Here is a 21,608-nt window from a genome sequence, read left to right as displayed (position 1 = left end):
ATACACATAATATCGATTAAATTAGCACACTATACACATAATATCAATTGAATTAGCACACTATACACATAATATCAATTAAATTAGCACACTATACACATAATAACAATAAAATTAGCACACTATACACATAATATCAATAAAATTAGCACACTATACACATAATATCAATTTAATTAGCACATTATACACATAATATCAATTAAATTAGCACACTATACACATAATATCAATTAAATTAGCACACTATACACATAATATCAATTAAATTAGCACACTATACACATAATATCAATTAAATTAGCACACTATACACATAATATCAATTAAATTAGCACACTATACACATATCAATTAAATTAGCACACTATACACATAATATCAATTAAATTAGCACACTATAGACATAATATCAATTAAATTAGCACACTATACACATAATATCAATTAAATTAGCGCACTATACACATAATATCAATTAAATTAGCACACTATACACATAATATCAATTAAATTAGCACACTATACACATAATATCAATTAAATTAGCACACTATACACATAATATCAATTAAATTAGCACACTATACATAATATCAATTAAATTAGCACACTATACAAATAATATCAATTAAATTAGGACACTATACACATAATATCAATTAAATTAGCACACTATACACATAATATCAATTAAATTAGCACACTATACACATAATATCAATTAAATTAGCACATTATACACATAATATCAATTAAATTAGCACACTATACACATAATATCAATTAAATTAGCACACTATACACATAATATCAATTATATTAGCACACTATACACATAATATCAATTAAATTAGCACATTATACACATAATATCAATTAAATTAGCACACTATACACATAATATCAATTAAATTGGCACGCTATACACATAATATCAATTAAATTGGCACACTATACACATAATATCAATTAAATTAGCACACTATACACATAATATCAATTAAATTAGCACACTATACACATAATATCAATTAAATTATCGCACTATACACATAATATCAATTAAATTATCACACTATACGCATAATATCAATTAAATTAGCACATTATACACATAATATCAATTAAATTAGCACACTATACACATAATATAAATTAAATTAGCACACTATACACATAATATCAATTAAATTAGCACACTATACACATAATATCAATTAAATTAGCACACTATACACATAATATCAATTAAATTAGCACACTATACACATAATATCAATTAAATTAGCACACTATACACATAATATCAATTAAATTAGCACATTATACACATAATATCAATTAAATTAGCACACTATTCACATAATATCAATTAAATTAGCACATTATACACATAATATCAATTAAATTAGCACACTATACACATAATATCAATTAAATTATCACACTATACGCATAATATCAATTAAATTAGCACATTATACACATAATATCAATTAAATTAGCACACTATACACATAATATCAATTAAATTAGCACACTATACACATATCAATAAAATTAGCACACTATGCACATAATAGCAATTAAATTAGCATGCTATACACATAATATCAATTAAATTAGCACACTATACACATAATATCAATTAAATTAGCACATTATACACATAATATCAATTAAATTAGCACACTATACACATAATATCAATTAAATTAGCACGCTATACACATAATATCAATTTAATTAGCACACTATACACATAATATCAATTAAATTAGCACACTATACACATAATATCAATTAAATTAGCACATTATACACATAATATCAATTAAATTAGCACACTATACACATAATATCAATTAAATTATCGCACTATACACATAATATCAATTAAATTATCACACTATATGCATAATATCAATTAAATTAGCACATTATACACATAGTATCAATTAAATTAGCACACTATACACATAATATAAATTAAATTAGCACACTATACACAAAATATCAATTAAATTAGCACACTATACACATAATATCAATTAAATTAGCACACTATACACATAATATCGATTAAATTAGCACACTATACACATAATATCGATTAAATTAGCACACTATACACATAATATCAATTGAATTAGCACACTATACACATAATATCAATTAAATTAGCACACTATACACATAATAACAATAAAATTAGCACACTATACACATAATATCAATAAAATTAGCACACTATACACATAATATCAATTTAATTAGCACATTATACACATAATATCAATTAAATTAGCACACTATACACATAATATCAATTAAATTAGCACACTATACACATAATATCAATTAAATTAGCACACTATACACATAATATCAATTAAATTAGCACACTATACACATAATATCAATTAAATTAGCACACTATACACATATCAATTAAATTAGCACACTATACACATAATATCAATTAAATTAGCACACTATAGACATAATATCAATTAAATTAGCACACTATACACATAATATCAATTAAATTAGCGCACTATACACATAATATCAATTAAATTAGCACACTATACACATAATATCAATTAAATTAGCACACTATACACATAATATCAATTAAATTAGCACACTATACACATAATATCAATTAAATTAGCACACTATACATAATATCAATTAAATTAGCACACTATACAAATAATATCAATTAAATTAGGACACTATACACATAATATCAATTAAATTAGCACACTATACACATAATATCAATTAAATTAGCACACTATACACATAATATCAATTAAATTAGCACATTATACACATAATATCAATTAAATTAGCACACTATACACATAATATCAATTAAATTAGCACACTATACACATAATATCAATTAAATTAGCACACTATACACATAATATCAATTAAATTAGCACATTATACACATAATATCAATTAAATTAGCACACTATACACATAATATCAATTAAATTGGCACGCTATACACATAATATCAATTAAATTGGCACACTATACACATAATATCAATTAAATTAGCACACTATACACATAATATCAATTAAATTAGCACACTATACACATAATATCAATTAAATTAGCACACTATACACATAATATCAATTAAATTATCGCACTATACACATAATATCAATTAAATTATCACACTATACGCATAATATCAATTAAATTAGCACATTATACACATAATATCAATTAAATTAGCACACTATACACATAATATAAATTAAATTAGCACACTATACACATAATATCAATTTAATTAGCACACTATACACATAATATCAATTAAATTAGCACACTATACACATAATATCAATTAAATTAGCACACTATACACATAATATCAATTAAATTAGCACACTATACACATAATATCAATTAAATTAGCACATTATACACATAATATCAATTAAATTAGCACACTATTCACATAATATCAATTAAATTAGCACATTATACACATAATATCGATTAAATTAGCACACTATACACATAATATCAATTAAATTAGCACACTATACGCATAATATCAATTAAATTAGCACATTATACACATAATATCAATTAAATTAGCACACTATACACATAATATCAATTAAATTAGCACACTATACACATATCAATAAAATTAGCACACTATGCACATAATAGCAATTAAATTAGCATGCTATACACATAATATCAATTAAATTAGCACACTATACACATAATATCAATTAAATTAGCACACTATACACATAATATCAATTGAATTAGCACACTATACACATAATATCAATTAAATTAGCACATTATACACATAATATCAATTAAATTAGCACACTATACACATAATATCAATTAAATTAGCACACTATACACATAATATCAATTAAATTAGCACACTATACACATAATATCAATTAAATTAGCACACTATACACATAATATCAATTAAATTAGCACACTATACACATAATATCAATTAAATTAGCACACTATACACATAATATCAATTAAATTAGCACACTATACACATAATATCAATTAAATTAGCACACTATACACATAATATCAATTAAATTAGCACACTATACACATAATATCAATTAAATTAGCACATTATACACATATAATCAATTAAATTAGCACACTATACAAATAATATCAATTAAATTAGCACATTATACACATAATATCAATTAAATTAGCACACTATACACATAATATCAATAAAATTATCACACTATACACATAATATCAATTAAATTAGCACATTATACACATAATATCAATTAAATTAGCACACTATACACATAATATCAATTTAATTAGCACACTATACACATAATATCAATTAAATTAGCACACTATACACATAATATCAATTAAATTAGCACACTATACACATAATATCGATTAAATTAGCACACTATACACATAATATCAATTAAATTAGCACACTATACACATAATATCAATTGAATTAGCACACTATACACATAATATCAATTAAATTAGCACACTATACACATAATAACAATAAAATTAGCACACTATACACATAATATCAATAAAATTAGCACACTATACACATAATATCAATTTAATTAGCACATTATACACATAATATCAATTAAATTAGCACACTATACACATAATATCAATTAAATTAGCACACTATACACATAATATCAATTAAATTATCACACTATACGCGTAATATCAATTAAATTAGCACATTATACACATAATATCAATTAAATTAGCACACTATACACATAATATCAATTAAATTAGCACACTATACACATAATATCAATTAAATTAGCACACTATACACATAATATCAATTAAATTAGCACACTATACACATAATAATTATTAAATTAGTACACTATACACATAATAATTATTAAATTAGCACACTATACACATAATATCAATTAAATTAGCACACTATACACATAATATCAATTAAATTAGCACACTATACACATAATATCAATTAAATTAGCACACTATACACATAATATCAATTAAATTAGCACACTATACACATAATATCAATTAAATTTGCACACTATACACATAATATCAATTAAATTAGCACACTATAAACATAATAGCAATGCTGCGTTTACATTCTGCACATCAAAAAATACATTTTTATTTAAACATATTTTCTTGCAAAATTGAAAAATTTAATGGTTTAAAGACCTAACAAATGCAGAATCTCTTTCAATAAATAGACATATTTATTTATTGAAATTAAATTCAATATTTCGATTCATAACAGAATCTTCATCAGGAATTTTTTTTTTCCTTTTTTCTTTACATACCATAGCGATGGTAATGCTTAGCACATTTTCCTTCAGATGTTGGCGAAGTATAAAGTTTAGATGTCCGATATAGTAGAAAATGCTGGTCGAGCATGTGTGTGTTAAGTAATAGAAAGTCTACTGTTTATAGTAAGCACTGTTGACATGGAATGCAAAACAGTAAACTTTCTATTATTTAACATATATTTTTCTTATAGAATTAAGATAAGTAATAACATAATTCTTCCATTGACAATGAAAAGTGCTTTGTGGTTTGCACTGAGTCACAACCTGGTAATTGATCAGTATCAACTGAGTGAGCTAAATGAAGTGGTCTGATGTTGCAAGGTTCAAAACTCTTGATGCTCTTGGACACATATCACTGTTGATGTATTCTGGAGCACTTGGATAAAGTTTTACAATGAAATATATATCTTCTTATTAAATTAACTCAAAATAATGAATTTTTACATATGCACTTAAAATTAAGATATTTGTATTTGAAAGTATTCTCCAAATTATATCACAGGCATATTCTTGTAAGAAATTTTTGAAAAATTTTTACCATTTTTTTCTACGCTCTCTCTCCAAAACAAACAACTGAATATCTAAAATGGAAGCTGAAGCTATTTTTTTTTTCTTTTTCTAAATCGATTTTAAGATATTTATACAGTGTAAGGACTGCTATTCTCAGAATGGTTCAGGTGTTTTATAAAAAAAATGATGGAATGTGCTGAAACACTAAGTGCCTTAATCCTAATACAAAACCAAAGAAAATGTTTGTTTATTATCACTGGTTATCGAAAGAATTATCTTGATTTGAACAAAAGATCGTTAAAAACAATCACAGAAAGAAAAAAAAAATAATATAAAAAAATCCAAAAAAATTATTCATAAAACTTACCTTATTTAAATCGACAACAGAAACATGTTTATTTTTTCTTGATTTGAATTTCTTTTTTTTAACTTCGTAAAAATTATCCAATGATTATTAAAGCATATTGTTTTAATTTTTCAATTAATTTTTCATTGAATTAGCTTTGTACGAACAGAAATCATATAGTTTTCATTTAAAAATTGGTCAGTGTTCGCATGAAAAAAAAAATCACAAAACTTTTGTTCAGCACCTTCTGGCATTTTCTGCAAACTGCATGAATAATTTTGACGATAACACAGACCTTTAATTGCATAGGTACCAATTTTAATGATTAATTAGTTGATTTATACCTTTTTTGCATTTGTTTGTTTTTTTCTGTTCTGTTTTTGTTAACATTTTTTTCACAATTTTTTAAAATTCTTTTCCTCCTAAAAAAATGTTGGCAAATGCTGATATTTATGGAATATTTCCACTAACACAAACTCTTCAGAATCTCTATTCTTAATATTAATTTTGTATGATATTCTTTAGTGCCGGATTAAACTAGTGTGAAGCCTCTTACATATTTCAGAGTAAATATGTGCTTGACGTATTGACAGGCTCAGGAAGGCATCTTGCAACAGGTTGCCAGTACATTACGTGGAGTACTGCCTTGTTGCCTACTCGCCAGGTGAGTTTATTCAGGGGTGCATCTTCCTCAGTGAATTAAACACACTTCCAGATACCAACCCGGAAATTCCTACAATTTGGCGGAGTATGTAAAACACCTAGCCTTCCCAAATGGTCACCCATCTGATACTGGCCATGCTCATTGTTGCTTAACTTCGGTGATCTGGCAAGAACAGGTGTGTCAGCATGATTGTACCATACAATTTCAGAGTGAGGCTCTTCCAAAAGACAGCATTAAAATAAATTAACACATGTATTCAATCTATCAGGGTCCACAATTGCTTCTCTAACATCTTCTTCCCCTGACTATAAGAATGCTTGTCAGCAAAATATTCTTTAAATAAGTAAAACGAATGTCACTTTTATATATATATATATTTGCTTTTGAGAATTATTAGAGCACTTTTAAGCATTCTTAAAAAATGATTTTTTTTAAATACAATTTTTTGTATATGAGCCATTGGTATTGAATAATGAGAAAAATAGAAATCTATGGCATATGAAGATCGGATCGGCAGAATCATTGCCACGTTTGAAGATGTATTCTTCTTTATCAGTCTGAGGAATGGTCCTATGCAGTTCTAGGAAGTTCAGTTTCCCAGGTGTTGCTGTTTCATCCTTTTCAGAAGGGGTTAGTTTATTGGTAATCGCCTGAGGTGCTTCTATCAGAGAATGCAGACAGAGCTGCCCAGGTAACTTTTGTATATCCAGAGTACACTTTTTCTAGGGTGCTAGTTTCAAATCCTACTTCTCGACCTTGTCACATTTTCTGCTTTGTGAGGGAGATAAATATATCTGCAGAGCATAGTGAGACGTATCCATAAATGATCAGACAGTATGAAGATGTTTTCAAAAATTCTGTAGTGATAATAAAAAAAACCTTAAGGATGAAGGTAGAGGACAGCCATGAATTCTTGATAAAACTCACATCAAAGTGTCGGGGGAAATGTCTAAAGCACTTGATGTCAGTATTTCAACAATGTCTGATCATCTGAAACAAATTGTTGAAGTGTAATTAGCATTAGTAATTGATAATTATTTTTACAACCAAGTAGAATGAACCGATAAAAATGTCATCTATTATATAAACATTACAAGTGACAAGCATGAAAAGAAGAGAACCTTTTGCTTTCTTGATTGTAAAGTTTCTGTAATGACTGGCATTCAATACTCTACCAGTCTGGCACCATCTCTATCACAAACCATTTAACCACAAACAATATTTAATTATATATAATATTTTGATTGCAGAAATTCCCCTCTGGACCAAAGTATTATAGGTTTGCAACAACAAATGCCACATACAAATTTATTATGTCTAGACTCTTAGCCACTATCTTATGTAACTTTAGAACGAAATTTTAGACACATTTAGTTGTTATAATAAAATCCTACACTTCATCCTAGTGTGACACACGTGTGTTTCCCTGACAGACCACCGACTCCCAATGTCATTTGCTGTGGATTTTTTGTTCAACTATTCTTCTAATTGCCAGATCGTCATTTTCTTGCTGGTGACTGTCGATGGAAACACACGTGAGTTCAGAAAGTAAAAGAATAAAACAAACAGGAAATACACAAACGCCAATGTTTCACATATATTTGACGGTTCGAATTGTGAGTGTGTGTCTTCTCCGTGTTCTATCGATTTGATGTTTGTCTGTCAGTCACAATTCGCCTCAATCTCTGCCTATCCGTTTTCCAACGCTACCCATCTGTCACAAACAGCAGCTAGCTGTCAACTACTTACTACCCAGCATTGCGATGTCAAATCCCTCATCTCGGCTACCCAGAAGCTACCCTTCCCTCTTTAAGCATCCCATTGATACCCTGTCAAGTATTATTGGTTCTCTTTGTTATCTGTTCTGTAGGTTTCTATTATCATTATCAAATCTAAAGGCTCAATCTAAAAATACCTACAGATTCATTGCTGATTCTTCTTTCTTCGTTTATTCTAAGCCATTTCCTATTTCCTTGTCTTTTGTCCCCCCCCTCTCAGCACTTAGTGACTCAGGTCAACTTCATAGTATCACACTAGGAGCAACACATCACACTCGCAACTATCTTCCTATTTTTCACTCTAAATATCAAGTCCTCCTATATACACATTCTACATATATTGTGATTGCACCCTTCTCGCTCTCTCTCTCTCATTTCTTTTTATGTCAGAGAAAAAAAAAACCATTTCACGGCGATGCAAACATGTTAAATACTCATAAAGAGACAATTAGATGCTGATAATTACTGGAACAAAGGTGCACAAGTAAAAAACTTGGTACACATAACATCTTCTCCGTCTTTGCTGGCATGTCTGACGGAACACTGAAAAAAATGTAAACACAGCAATAGTTTGGAAATGTAAACATGTACAAATTACCGACATGACACAATCCTCACCCCCTAAAAAGAAATTACCGACATGACACAATCCTTACCCCCGAAAAAAAAATTACCGACATGACACAATCCCCTAAAAAAAAATAAAAACCTGCCGGTTGATGATTAGATTGTTTTGGTAATTGTGCATAAAATCAGACCCTAATTTTCAAACATGCTGGCAGGTTTGTCAATTGAGGTATGGAAGCACAGAATGGGTACAACGCTTCCGCTATTCTTCAAACTCATATATTTGGCCAAAATATTAAGATATTTTTTGTTAATATATTTTTTTTCAAACATAGTTACATTTTTTTTAAATGTACTTCATGTAAATATATTTTACCAAAACCTGCACAATCTATTACGATCATCACTGAATTAAAAATAAATGTTTCAGCAATATCATCTATTGGATTTGTACTTATTATGTTGTTTGAATTTAATGTTTTTTAACATATGTGAAATATTCACATTTTTAAGATGTTAAACTATTTTTATAGTTAACTATATTTTATGTTTATTTTGTTTCAACCCCTGAAAATAAAAATATATAAAAATACATAAACTTTTTTATCAATGAATTTTTTATTCACATATCTTTTTTAAATAACTATGTTTGATTAAGTTAATATGTTATATATTTTGTCAAACTTTTTAGATATTTTAAAAAATATATTTATTTATCGAAACATGAAAAGAAAACAATGAATTTGTCATTTTTTTTTTTTTTTTTTACAGTTTACATTTTTAGCAATTTAAAAAAGGTGAATGTGCAACATAAAATAGTTTATTACACCGATTACCTATGCTATAGTTTTAACATAAATTTAACATAAATTTCATTACAAGGGAAACAATTATTTGTTATATACTTGTGTTTTCACCAATTTTGAATTCGGTATATTATTTAATTTTATTTTTTGAACTGATTCTCAAGTATGCGCACACATTAACTTTTTTTTGGGGGGGGGGGGAATTTGTACTTTAGGTCCACGTCCACAATTTTCTTTAGAACGACGGCTTTTCTAGGTTTTCAACTATGTTGATTAAGAAAATCTCATTCAAATTTTGCTCAGACAAGTATTTATAGAGATATAAAGACCTGTATTATACACTGTAATTCACTGGTTTGTACACATGCGTGGTAAGCAAAGCTACTCTCTTACCGCCACTGCCCCCAATTTGTTTTATTTTTAGCATTTTCGAGTGGGTATGCTGAAACAATTATCACGGTTAAATTTAGGAGAATTATCCCTCCCTGCTCAAAAAGGAGATTGTCTACTCTACAAGCTGTAATTTACATGGGGATGTTGGAGATGTCCATTCTGAATGCCATTCTTAGATGAGGAGGTTGGTAGTGTTTATTCCGAAAGCCATTCTTAACATGAGGAGTTTCGGATGTCTATTCCAAACGCCATTCTTAACATGACAATACTAAAAAAGTGAAGTGAAAAAAGTCGTAATTGTTTTGTTTTACAAGTTAAAAAAGATAACATAAAACTGGAATTTAATTTAATACTATTGGTCGAAGAGTTGAAAAGAAGAGAAAGACTTGAACAGCAAAAGGAGACAGCTAGGACTGCTACCACTGATTTCCGTCAGTCTAAATAGTTCATATACTGTGAGAATCCCTAACCTCTATAACTTTAGTTTTTAATTTCCATTATTATTCTAATGGACCATCTATAAATATAAAAGCGAAAATGTATGTATGTATGTGTGTTCGCTTTTTCTGTGTGTCTACAAAAGGCTTCTTTCAGAGAAGCGGTCGGTCGGTTCACAACTTTTTAAAACTTTTTATATCACATATAAATCGTAATATCTCACAGTTAACAACGAAGCTCGCCTGTCTATTTAATTTGCTCGATTTCAGGAAGATAAATATTCAATATTTGTCGCTTGCCGCATGTGGGTTAGTCTTTTTCCTATAACATCTTGGGGGGAAAAAAAAAGCGTTCAGCAGTAAATGAAATCCCGCAGTCAAACTTGACCTCATTAACTCATTAAAACGAGCACCTGCTAAATCTAAGTAATTAAATAAATTCAAACGTGTTTCCGTAAGCATGTTGCGGTGGGGCAATGGTTAATGTCGCATGTTTTTTTTGTTTTTTTTTCACACTTTAATTTACAACTTTGCCTCAAGGGTTCGGGTTTGATCCTCATACTTACTTTTTTTTTTATACCCCCCCCCACACACCTTCAAACACCCGGGCAACGCCGGGTACCCCTCGCTAGTTTTTCATAATTTTATTAATTCATACTGATTTATGCATTCCCTTAATTGCTTTTTTAACATTCAAACAGTATCTGCATGTTATCACCCCAAACCAGCACTAATCGCCAGTGAAAGCCAAATTATTTCATTTCAGCCATGGCCGCTAGTGTCCGCAATTGTTCAGGGACGGTAGTGCTACCAACAACAACTGTAGTTTATTTTTTTGCGAGGGGAATGAGGCAGGCTTCCACCGGCCAGTGCCGGATAATTGGTCCTACTAGTAAAACAATATTAGAAAGTCCCTGTTTACATGCCTCCCCACGAGAGCAAGGTCAGTTAATGTGATGAAAATTCAGCTCCCTAAAAAGGTCATTATGTATTAGGATAAAAATTGTCTCAATCTATGAGAATTTCTTCTGAGTTAAGGCAAAACATATACTACACTTTGATCCTAGTCAGCAGTCTATTTCTGAGTGAGACCTTGTAAATTTTTATCGTTATTTACAACTGAAAGTTATGGAACACAGAATAAGAACCATTTACCTCTGTGCATTGAATGAAATGTCCAGTTGGAAATTCCTACAAGATTATGAAGTGTGATAATGGATGTCCGAAGAAGGCTGAAGTGTAAAGCAACCATGTTAAATAAAACGTGCATTTGTCTTACAAATGAATGGGAAGCTCAAGATATAAAGCTGGCTGACCACAATGATACAAAACCTAAACAGTTGACGAGGAAGGAAAATACATTGAAAAAATAACAATATTACATGAATATTTAATTTGTGTGTTTATACGTTAACTACGATAAAATAAATAAATGTACGGCATAATCACATTGACACATCGATTCCTGCTGGATCACTGAAGTTAAGCAACGTTGAACCTGGTCAGTACTAAATGGGTGACCATTTGGGACTTCCAGGTGCTGTATGTGCTCTCTGCTTATCTTGGCATTGTTTCCAGTCATCCTGGACTTCTCCTTACCACTGGGCTCAAGCAGTGCCAATTCAGGAGAGGTTTGGTTGGAGATTGCGCAACCCTTGCAGCTGGCCCTACAGGGGTTGTCCTTTGTCTTTTGAGGCTGAATGGAGGCACAATAAAACGACAAAGTTTATTGATGGCATTTTTAATATGGAAACAAAGATTCTTTCTATAACATCATACATAAATTTTCGCTGAAGTTTAACTGATGAGAATAAGCTTACGTTGTATGGATTAGCAGAGAAAAAAATTTGGTGAAAAAAAATAATTTGTATTGTTGAAGATGGTGTGGTGTAAGATTGAAAGGTTCCTGCTTATTCTGAACTTTAGAGGAAATTCTGTCCTTTTTTTTTATTTGAAAAAAAAAAGGGGGGTTCACACAGAATTGGTATAAACATGTTAATTATTGGAGCCATTTTCTTTTTTTAAATTAACTTTTTTTTTTTTAATACTCTTTTCCACTCCAAACAAGGTGTCTTACCACTTCAATGTAAGGAACTACTATTTGAGATCATGCCTAACAGAGGATTGTGAGGAGTTCAGTAGTGAGATGTCTGTTCACATTATACTTAAAATTCTGCAGATTAGTACAGTCAGGGAAGCAGGAAACTTGAAGGGAATTCCAAAGTTAAGCAGTCCGAAGGAAGGAACTATTAGAGTAGAAAGCTTTCCTCCAGCATCTAGGGACCTCAACAGTGAATGAGTGAGATTTTGTTGCTTGTCTGGTTAGTCCAGAGTATGTATGTCGAGGGGCAAGAGTTCATCAGAGCACATTCTATTGTTTTATCATCATTCTTGCCCCCTTACCCCCCCCCACACCCCTTTATTGAATGCAATTTGTTCTTCCTTAAATCTGTGCATTGATCTCCGTTTCCTGACTCACTTCCCTTTATTGAACACGCTAATCATTGACCATAACAGCATCCAGTCTCATGCTAAATTCCCTCGCATGCATGAGCTACGCACTCTCTGGCTTAATCATAATGGAATCAGTAATTTGGGTAAGTTCACTCTTTATTCTTTGTATGATCTGTACTCAATTTTCTTTTCTTTTTTTCAGTTTTTGTTTATGTTTTCACTCTCCTTTGCCAATTTTTGAAACAAAGCGTACTAACATAAAAAAAAAATGTAGATTCAGCCCAACCCCATTATCTGATTTTTAAAAGAAAGTTTACCAACATAAAAAATGGACAATCATCCTAGGTTTAGTTTATGGCATATTTAAAGATGAAACGCAATACTTACTTTAAACGATTCTTTGAACAAAAGTTGCTGAAGAATAGTTTACAATAAGGAATTTAAGTGATATGAGATATGGTGTCATACTAACCGTTTTTATTTTTTTTCGTTTTGTTTTTTCGACTGTCAGCATAAATGGATTGCTTAATTTAGATTGTTAACTTTTTTGTACAATTTAATTAAAATTCTTTAATGATGGAAGATTTTTACCTGTGATAGATTAACCTGAAAATTAAAATGATGGAGGAAAAGAATACTTGAAAAAAGATTCTTGAATTTTTTTTTTTTTTTTTCTTATATAAAATACTCTGAGTATTTGTTTTTATTTTACATAATATTGGGTTAATGAATAATTTGTGATTGTTTCTGAAAGTTTCCCATGGAATACAGGTGTTTCATTGCAATGTTTTTATCACAACCTATCTTCTTCACCAATATCTTTGCTCATTTCATATAAGTGTTCATGTGGAAGATTCAGTTGCTCACCATTAAACTCACTTGATCGAACAGTGTGTGCTTCTTGAAATCAGAATTTGTATTTTTTTTAAACACAAAAATTAATGCTGCACATTGTTACAAATCTTATGAGCAACTTTGGTGACCTTGATGTAGCAATCATAAATGGGGAAATTTCCCTGCCAGGTGATTTGGTCACACAGCAATAAATAAGACATAATAATTCCATCTGTCCTTTTGGAAATCAGTCAATCAGCAGACAGAACCTTCAAAGCAATGAGGCAAAACGTCTCTTCTATCTTTCTCCTGACTCTGTCTACTGGACACTCAAGTATCGGCAATCTATAGATAGCTGCTGACAAACCTTCAACAATCCAAAGAACTTTGCTTTCTTCACTTGGACACAACTTTCTTTCATTTAGATCCTTTTGTTTTTGTATTAAAAAAGGCTTTTTTTCATACAACAGTTTTTATGTATTATTAATAGAAGAGCATCACCTTTCTATTTTAGCACCTTGAAAAAGTCAAATTTATTGAAAATGCTGAGATTTCTCCAATTTGACGACAACTTCAATAAAATTAAAAAATAAAACATTAAAATGGAGTGCAAAAAATTCCTGCATAAAAACAAAAATGAACAATTATTCTAAACCCAATATTTCAAAGAGGTTGCAAATGCTGGTAATTTTTTTGTTTTGTCTTCCTTAACTTTTCTCATTGATGTTCGTTTTTTGTGCCATTTCCCAATAATCTCGACTTTGATTCTGGATCACAACAGTATTCGATCACATGTCAAGATGCCCGTAATGACAGAATTGCACACGTTGTGGTTAAATCATAACGAGATCACAAATTTAGGTAAGACATGTGCACGTCTTAATGCACTGCTGAAATTTGCATCTTTATCTCAATTCTATGTTGCCTCAAAGTTGCATACATCTGCTCAACCAGAATAAAATGTTGCCATGCATTTTTATTTGTTATATGTAACATATATATGTATATAGATATTTTTATATATACAATTCTTTTATAACTAAAGGTGTTTTAATAATGATGGAGAATAGAAACCTGTTTTATGTACATGAAAATATATTTGTATAAAAGTTAATTACAAAATATCTTTATGTCTAAAAAGTTTTATTTGTTTCGTGTGTTGATATATATATATATATATATATATATATATATAAGCCCAGGTTAATATTTTTCAGAGGTAAAGTAACTAATAAAGTTTTAACAAGGTTATAGACTCAACTTTTCTATTAACTAAAAAGGTCTCTAGTTATTAGACACTAACTGACCAAAACATGCTCATGAATGTGTAGTGACATATTAATACTTATGTAAAAACAAATAAAAAGTATATATATATATATATATATATATATATATATATATGGTTCCCAAGTTCAACAAGATACACCTGAAGAAGGGCAAAAATTACATCGTCTGAAATCTGAAAGTAACACTCAGGGTGAGAATAGTAGTCTGAACAATCCAAAATATATGAACTATTCTTGATATTATTGATTGCAAAATATACATTGAAGAAATTTTGAGATGAGTTTCAATAGTATACTGGCTTCATCACTTGTTTCTGTTTTTTTTTTTTAACACTCTAACTCAATTTATAATTCTGGGATTGTTGATGTCATCTTGTTATTATGTTCATAACATTTCAGTTGTAATTTTCTGTCTTCTTCAAATGGTTTTGTACATATTTAATAGTTTTATGAATGACTCTTATCTTACAAAACATAGAGGAAATGTTCATTTTAGATCAAGAAATAATAATTAAGGACAAAAGATAAATTCAGAAATGATCAAACGATACTGGTGTCTTGTCTTCTTTATTCAAAAGCAACACTGTTTTTTTAAGACAAAATAGCTGACATGTCTTTTATTTAATGCTCATATAAACAACGTTCAGTGATGCATTTTTGTAAAGATGTGTTTGTTTCACCCTTGGAAGCGGTTACATAATATCTGAGAGGCGAGAATACCCCCCCTCGCCTCCAAAAAAAACAAAAACAAAATAGTCTAATTAAGTAAATCCTGTAGGCCAATACACCTGTCAACTGGAGCTTGTTATACAGGTATTAGTGTTTCCTTATCGTGTACAATGTTGTTGTTACTGTCGGAGAAAGGAATTACCATCTGACTTTTTGTACATGTTACTTTCAGTCAATTAAAGCTGTTCCAGGTTTTTTTATTATAAATGATGAGGGTAATTTTGCAGTAGAGAAACGCATATACTGCCGAAAAGTTTATATCATAGTTGGAAATATATTTTGAAATGTACTGTCGCTATTTTCTTTTCGTAAATAAATTCGTAGCATTTAAAAAAAATCTACTTATATAAAGAAAGTCAAGTAATGGCAAAATGTTTTTTTTTTTTTTTTTCATTTAGAAAACTTTGATTACGCACATCTTATTGCATTGTTTGTGTTCATTAAATTTAGACATTGATTTTATCATATCATCTATTTGTTATTAAGAAATAACTAAAATGGATGCCAGTTTATTTGGAAGTGTCCATTTTTTTTACAAAGACATTATATTCTAATATATATGCTGGTACTTATACAGAATAAGGACTGTGTTATTTGGAATTTTCCAGGCAGTTAACTTAAAGAAAAACAAAAGGTGCCAAAACACCGAACCAATGAAATTGCAGCAACCAAAGTCATTTAAGAAAACATTTGTTATTGGTTTATAATATAAAAAAAGTTTATCATGATTTGAACAAAATAAAATCATATATAAAAAATGTTTGCTATCAGTTGTTTGTTATTCAAAAAATAAATATTTATTCATGAAACTTACCTTACAATGAGTGTTTTTCTTTTCATTGAAAAAATTGGCCAGTATTTGCATGAAAAAAAAAAAATCATGAAACTTTCGTTTGGCACTTTCTAGCATTTTACATCAACTACATGAAAAATTCTGATAGCATGGTCCTTATTCTGTATAAATACCTATTAAACTTAGTGTCTTTCTGTCATAATTGTTAACATTTTGGAAATTTTGAATTGAATTCCCTTCACTTAATCCACTGGGGCAGACAACTGCTCTTAGATTGTGTTCCTTGCTTTTTAGACATCCAATATTAGTTATGTGATAGACTTTTGAAAATAATTCATATCTTGTGTATTTTTTCAGGTGTATTTATTAATTCGATAGCAAAGAGTTGTCCAAAATTGAAATATCTCAGTATGATGAACAATGATGCTGCCCCCAGTTACTTCAATGGAGGAACTTATCAACAATATGTTGATTACAGGTCAGTTTCTTTTAATTTATTTTTTTTTTATACTGTTATTTCATCCCAAGCAAGGCACAATGCCACTTGGATGTAAAGGGCTACTATTAGAGACCAAATCTGCAGGAATACTATGTAGGGAGTTGGGTAGCAAGATATCTGTTCAGATTATATTTGGATTTCTGCATGTCAGTACAGTTTAGAATTCCAAAGTCTAGCAGTTTTAGGAAAAAAGTTATTTGAGTAGAAAGTTTTATGGCATCTAAGGATCACTACAGTGAAGGGGTGGGGTTTTGCTGCTTGACAGGTTTGTCAGGAATATCTACATCAAGAATTCATCAGAGCCCATGAAAAACAAAAACAAAACAGGGTTGTTTTGATCTACCCCCCCCCTCTCACCCCCCCCCCCCCAAGAATGGAAAAAAATAGGGAAGATGTAAGAGAACGTGGAGAAAGAAAGGGGAGAAAATAGAAACAGTAAATAGGGGATACGGGAATACATATATAAATAGATAAAAAATACATATGTTATATATGGGTCAAGGTATCAGTTGCATAGAAAGTTGGAACGGTTCTGTGCAAAGCTTTTCCTTCCCTAAATAAGTTTTTTTTTTTTTTTTTTTTTTTTTTTTTACATAGGCATCACCACTTATCAAGGCCCAGAGGCCACTCGAGGATAAGGGTTAAAGAGTCTACAGTAGTCAATTGGACAATATAGTAATCGTTAGTAATGGAAATTCGGTAAATTTAATAACTTAAGTGGAATGGCTTATCAAGAACTTGTTTACGTTGGACTTGAAGACAATCAGATTGTAGCCAGCTTGAAAGCAGGAAAATGGAAGACTGTTCCACAGGCATGCAATTCTAAGAAAGAAGCTTTGTTCATGGAATCTACGTTAAGGTTTAGGCACAAATAAAGAGTGGGGGGAATTATCGATAGTGTTTCTTGTGAAAGTTTGGCGAGGGTGGACCATAGATTGAAACTCAGTCAAACACTTGCCATAAAAATAACAATAAAGCAGATACAAACTCGCAACATCTTTTCTGTGAGATAGAATTTGCAGGGAAGAGAAAAGGACATCTCCTACGAGGCTACGAAGTCTATTTTGAACTATATCAAGGCAGGACAAGTCCTTTCTAGCAGCTCCTGCCCAGATGTGGCAACAGTACTCCATCCTTGGATGTACCTGGCTCATATAGATAGAGAATAGCATCAGCAGTGAGATATCTACTGGATCGATAAAAGGATCCTACCATTTTTCCAGCGGCCTTGGCAACAGATTTGATATACGTGCTCGATTTCAGATCAGGAGTAAAGGTCAAGCCCAGAAGCTTGTCAAAACATAAGGCTTCCCCAAGACATACATTTCAATTGATGATTGTTAGTAATGGAAATTCAGTAAATTTGTTAATTTAAGTGGAACGGCTCATCAAGAACTTGTTTACGTTGGACTTGAAGACAACCATATTGTAGTCAACTGGGAAGCAGAAGACAGTTCCACAGGCGTAAGTTCTAAGAAAGAAGCTTTGTTCATGGAATCTACGTTTAGGTTTAGGCACAGATAAAGAGTTGAGGGAATTATTGATAGATGAGTGTTTCTTGTGATGCACAAGTATTGCTTGAAAAATTTATGAAACTTTTCTGTGTTTCTATGATACAGCAACAAATAGTCACACAATGGCAATGGACAAACACCAATTTGCAACTCCCATGGATTTATATATGTCAGTCATTGTTCTTAATTCGTCTATCTAGGTCATTTGATATCTTAAAATAAATCCTATTAAGTTAGATTAGATCAAAATAGCTTCCTCTTGGTGTGGTCACTTGATTTTCTAGACTTAGTTATTAGTGATTGAAGACCTATGTTTTTATGACACACTAGTGAATAGTCGAGCAATAGCAATGCTCAAACAACAATCATGTATGTCATATATAAAATTAAATCAATTGGATTTTACATAAATAAGTTCAACAATTTTACACATTATATATATATATATATATATATATATATATATATATACTAGTTGAACACCCGTTGTTGCCTGGTTGTACAATATGCTTAAACATGATATCTTAATTTATGCAGATTGCATATGTATTATTATAGAATCAATTTTCTATGGAATATTATATATTACAAGGAATAATTGCCGGTGTAGCCTAAAATATTCCCCTGTAAAAATTCTTTTTATCTATGAAAAAGAAAGATTATTTTTAGGATCTGATTTTTTTTATACTTATTGGATGAATTTCTGTACAAAACATATCTAAGAACACTGCCAGACATATAAATTAGCTTTGTGTGAAATTTGCAAAAGATAGGCTCAGCCGTTTCAGAACCTATGAGGAAGGAACTATATTCCAAAGTTCATGATGTTGACCATCATATAATTTATTCCTTCAATTCAGTTGACATTTACAACAATGGAATAAATTATAAGATGGTCAACATCATGAACTTTGGAATATAGACTTTTGTCATTCGTTCACTATATTGCTCTGTAATTACATTGATCTTCTTCAGTAAGCATTAGTATATATTATAAGGAAATAAAATATATTTCCACAGAAAAATATATATATATATATATATATATATATATATATGTATATGTATAATACTATCATTGTGTCAGTATTTATTATGTCTACAAAATTGCCAAATACTACCGTTGATCCCTTATGATATCATTAATTTTAAAGTAATTTCTGTTCTAAAATTATATATATATATATATATATATACTAGCTGTACCCTGTCACGCGTTGCTGTGGCTCAATTAGGTGTAATGAAAAATTCTAATAAAAAGAGAAAATGCATGTTTCTTATATTCTTAGTACAGCAAATCCACTCCAAAAAGTGAAAAAAAAAAAAAAAGGCAAAATGAAAAAAAAATGGTACTCTTGCAGAATTGGATCCAGATCCTTGGGAGTTACCGTCAATCATGGCTTGGGCTCGACCAACATTCAGTGAATTAAGCCGAAAGTTGCTAAATCGTTGAAACGCTAAATAGTTTTTGTTTTTTTTATTGTATTTAAAAATGTGAGTTTTTAATTAATATTTGGGGGGGGGGTTACTATACACAGATTCGGAAAAGTTAGCCAAAAACGAATAAATGAAAGCAAAGGTAAGATAAATTACGTTTCTACCTAACAGGATAATTTTTTAGTGTTTTTATTTAATGTAAAATGTTTAATCGGCTCAAAAAACTCGGTGTTTATCGATGTATTTGAAAAAGACGAATCGTTGCGGACTCTGTTGAATACTTAAAGTTTGGGAAAATCAGTTAAAAACTATACAAAACAGTGTCAGACACCCACTGATTATATGCTATCGTGACATAGGCTGACATATTTGGTGGGTTTCTGACAGTATTTTGTATAGTTTTTTAGTTTTAAATCATTTTCCCAAACTTAACATCATTAACGGTGTCCGCCGCCATCTGTATTTTTCAAATACACTTGAAACACTGCTTTTCGAGCCAACTAAATATTACAGTAAATAAAACGGGTTTGTATTACTAAACACAGAAAAGTTACTTTTCTACCTAACTGGATAAGATTTTAGTGTTTTTTATTAAGTTTAAAATGTTTAATCGGTTCGAAAACATGTAGTGTTTATCTGTATATTTGAAAAATACAAATGGCGGTAGACTGTGTTGAACACGTTAAGTTTTGGAAAATGAGTTAAAACTAAAATCTATACAAAATACTGTCAGGAACTCACTCAATATATGTTACCGTGACATAGGAAGACATTTATTCGGTGGTTTTTAACAGTATTTTGTATAGTTTTTTTAGTTTTAACTCATTTTCCCAAACTTAACGTGTTTAACACAGTCTGCCGCCATTTGTAATTTTAAAATATAGCAGTTTTTTAGCCGAATAAACACTTTACATTAAAAAAAACTAAAAATTATCCATTTTGGTAATAAAGTAACATATCTTGCTTCTGATAATATTTGTTTATACATTTATTTTTTGACAACTTTTTCGAATCTATATGTACAATAGTACAAACCCAATAAAAACACTAAAAATTATCCAATTAGGTAGATTTACATTAGGTCCACCTCCACAATTTTCGACTATGCTGAATAAGAAAATCATTTAAAATTTGCAGAGGCAAGTAGTTTTCGAGATATAAAGAC

At 29.9% G+C, this 21,608-nt stretch overlaps 1 protein-coding gene across 6 annotated transcripts in view; it reads left to right on the top strand.

Moving 5' to 3' along the window:
• Positions 1-21,608, top strand: part of LOC145288655 (leucine-rich melanocyte differentiation-associated protein-like) — a 212,776-nt gene that overhangs the window by 67,355 nt on the left and 123,813 nt on the right. For 5 of the 6 annotated variants that reach the window (XM_080136347.1, XM_080136349.1, XM_080136350.1 and 2 more), the window contains exons 2-3: positions 13,352-13,491; positions 17,351-17,471. In XM_080136347.1, coding sequence (XP_079992473.1) covers positions 13,352-13,491; positions 17,351-17,471 — 261 coding nt within the window. Of the gene's footprint in view, positions 1-13,351; positions 13,492-14,903; positions 15,044-17,350; positions 17,472-21,608 lie in introns of all 6 variants that reach the window. The other variant, XM_080136346.1, reaches the window with a different exon arrangement.

This window comes from Euprymna scolopes, chromosome 2 (assembly GCF_053919585.1).
Source record: "Euprymna scolopes isolate OS-2025 chromosome 2, ASM5391958v1, whole genome shotgun sequence".
Lineage (NCBI taxonomy): Eukaryota > Metazoa > Mollusca > Cephalopoda > Sepiida > Sepiolidae > Euprymna > Euprymna scolopes.
The sequence above is the reverse complement of the archived record's forward strand: the minus strand, read 5'-3'. Positions and strand labels throughout refer to the sequence as shown.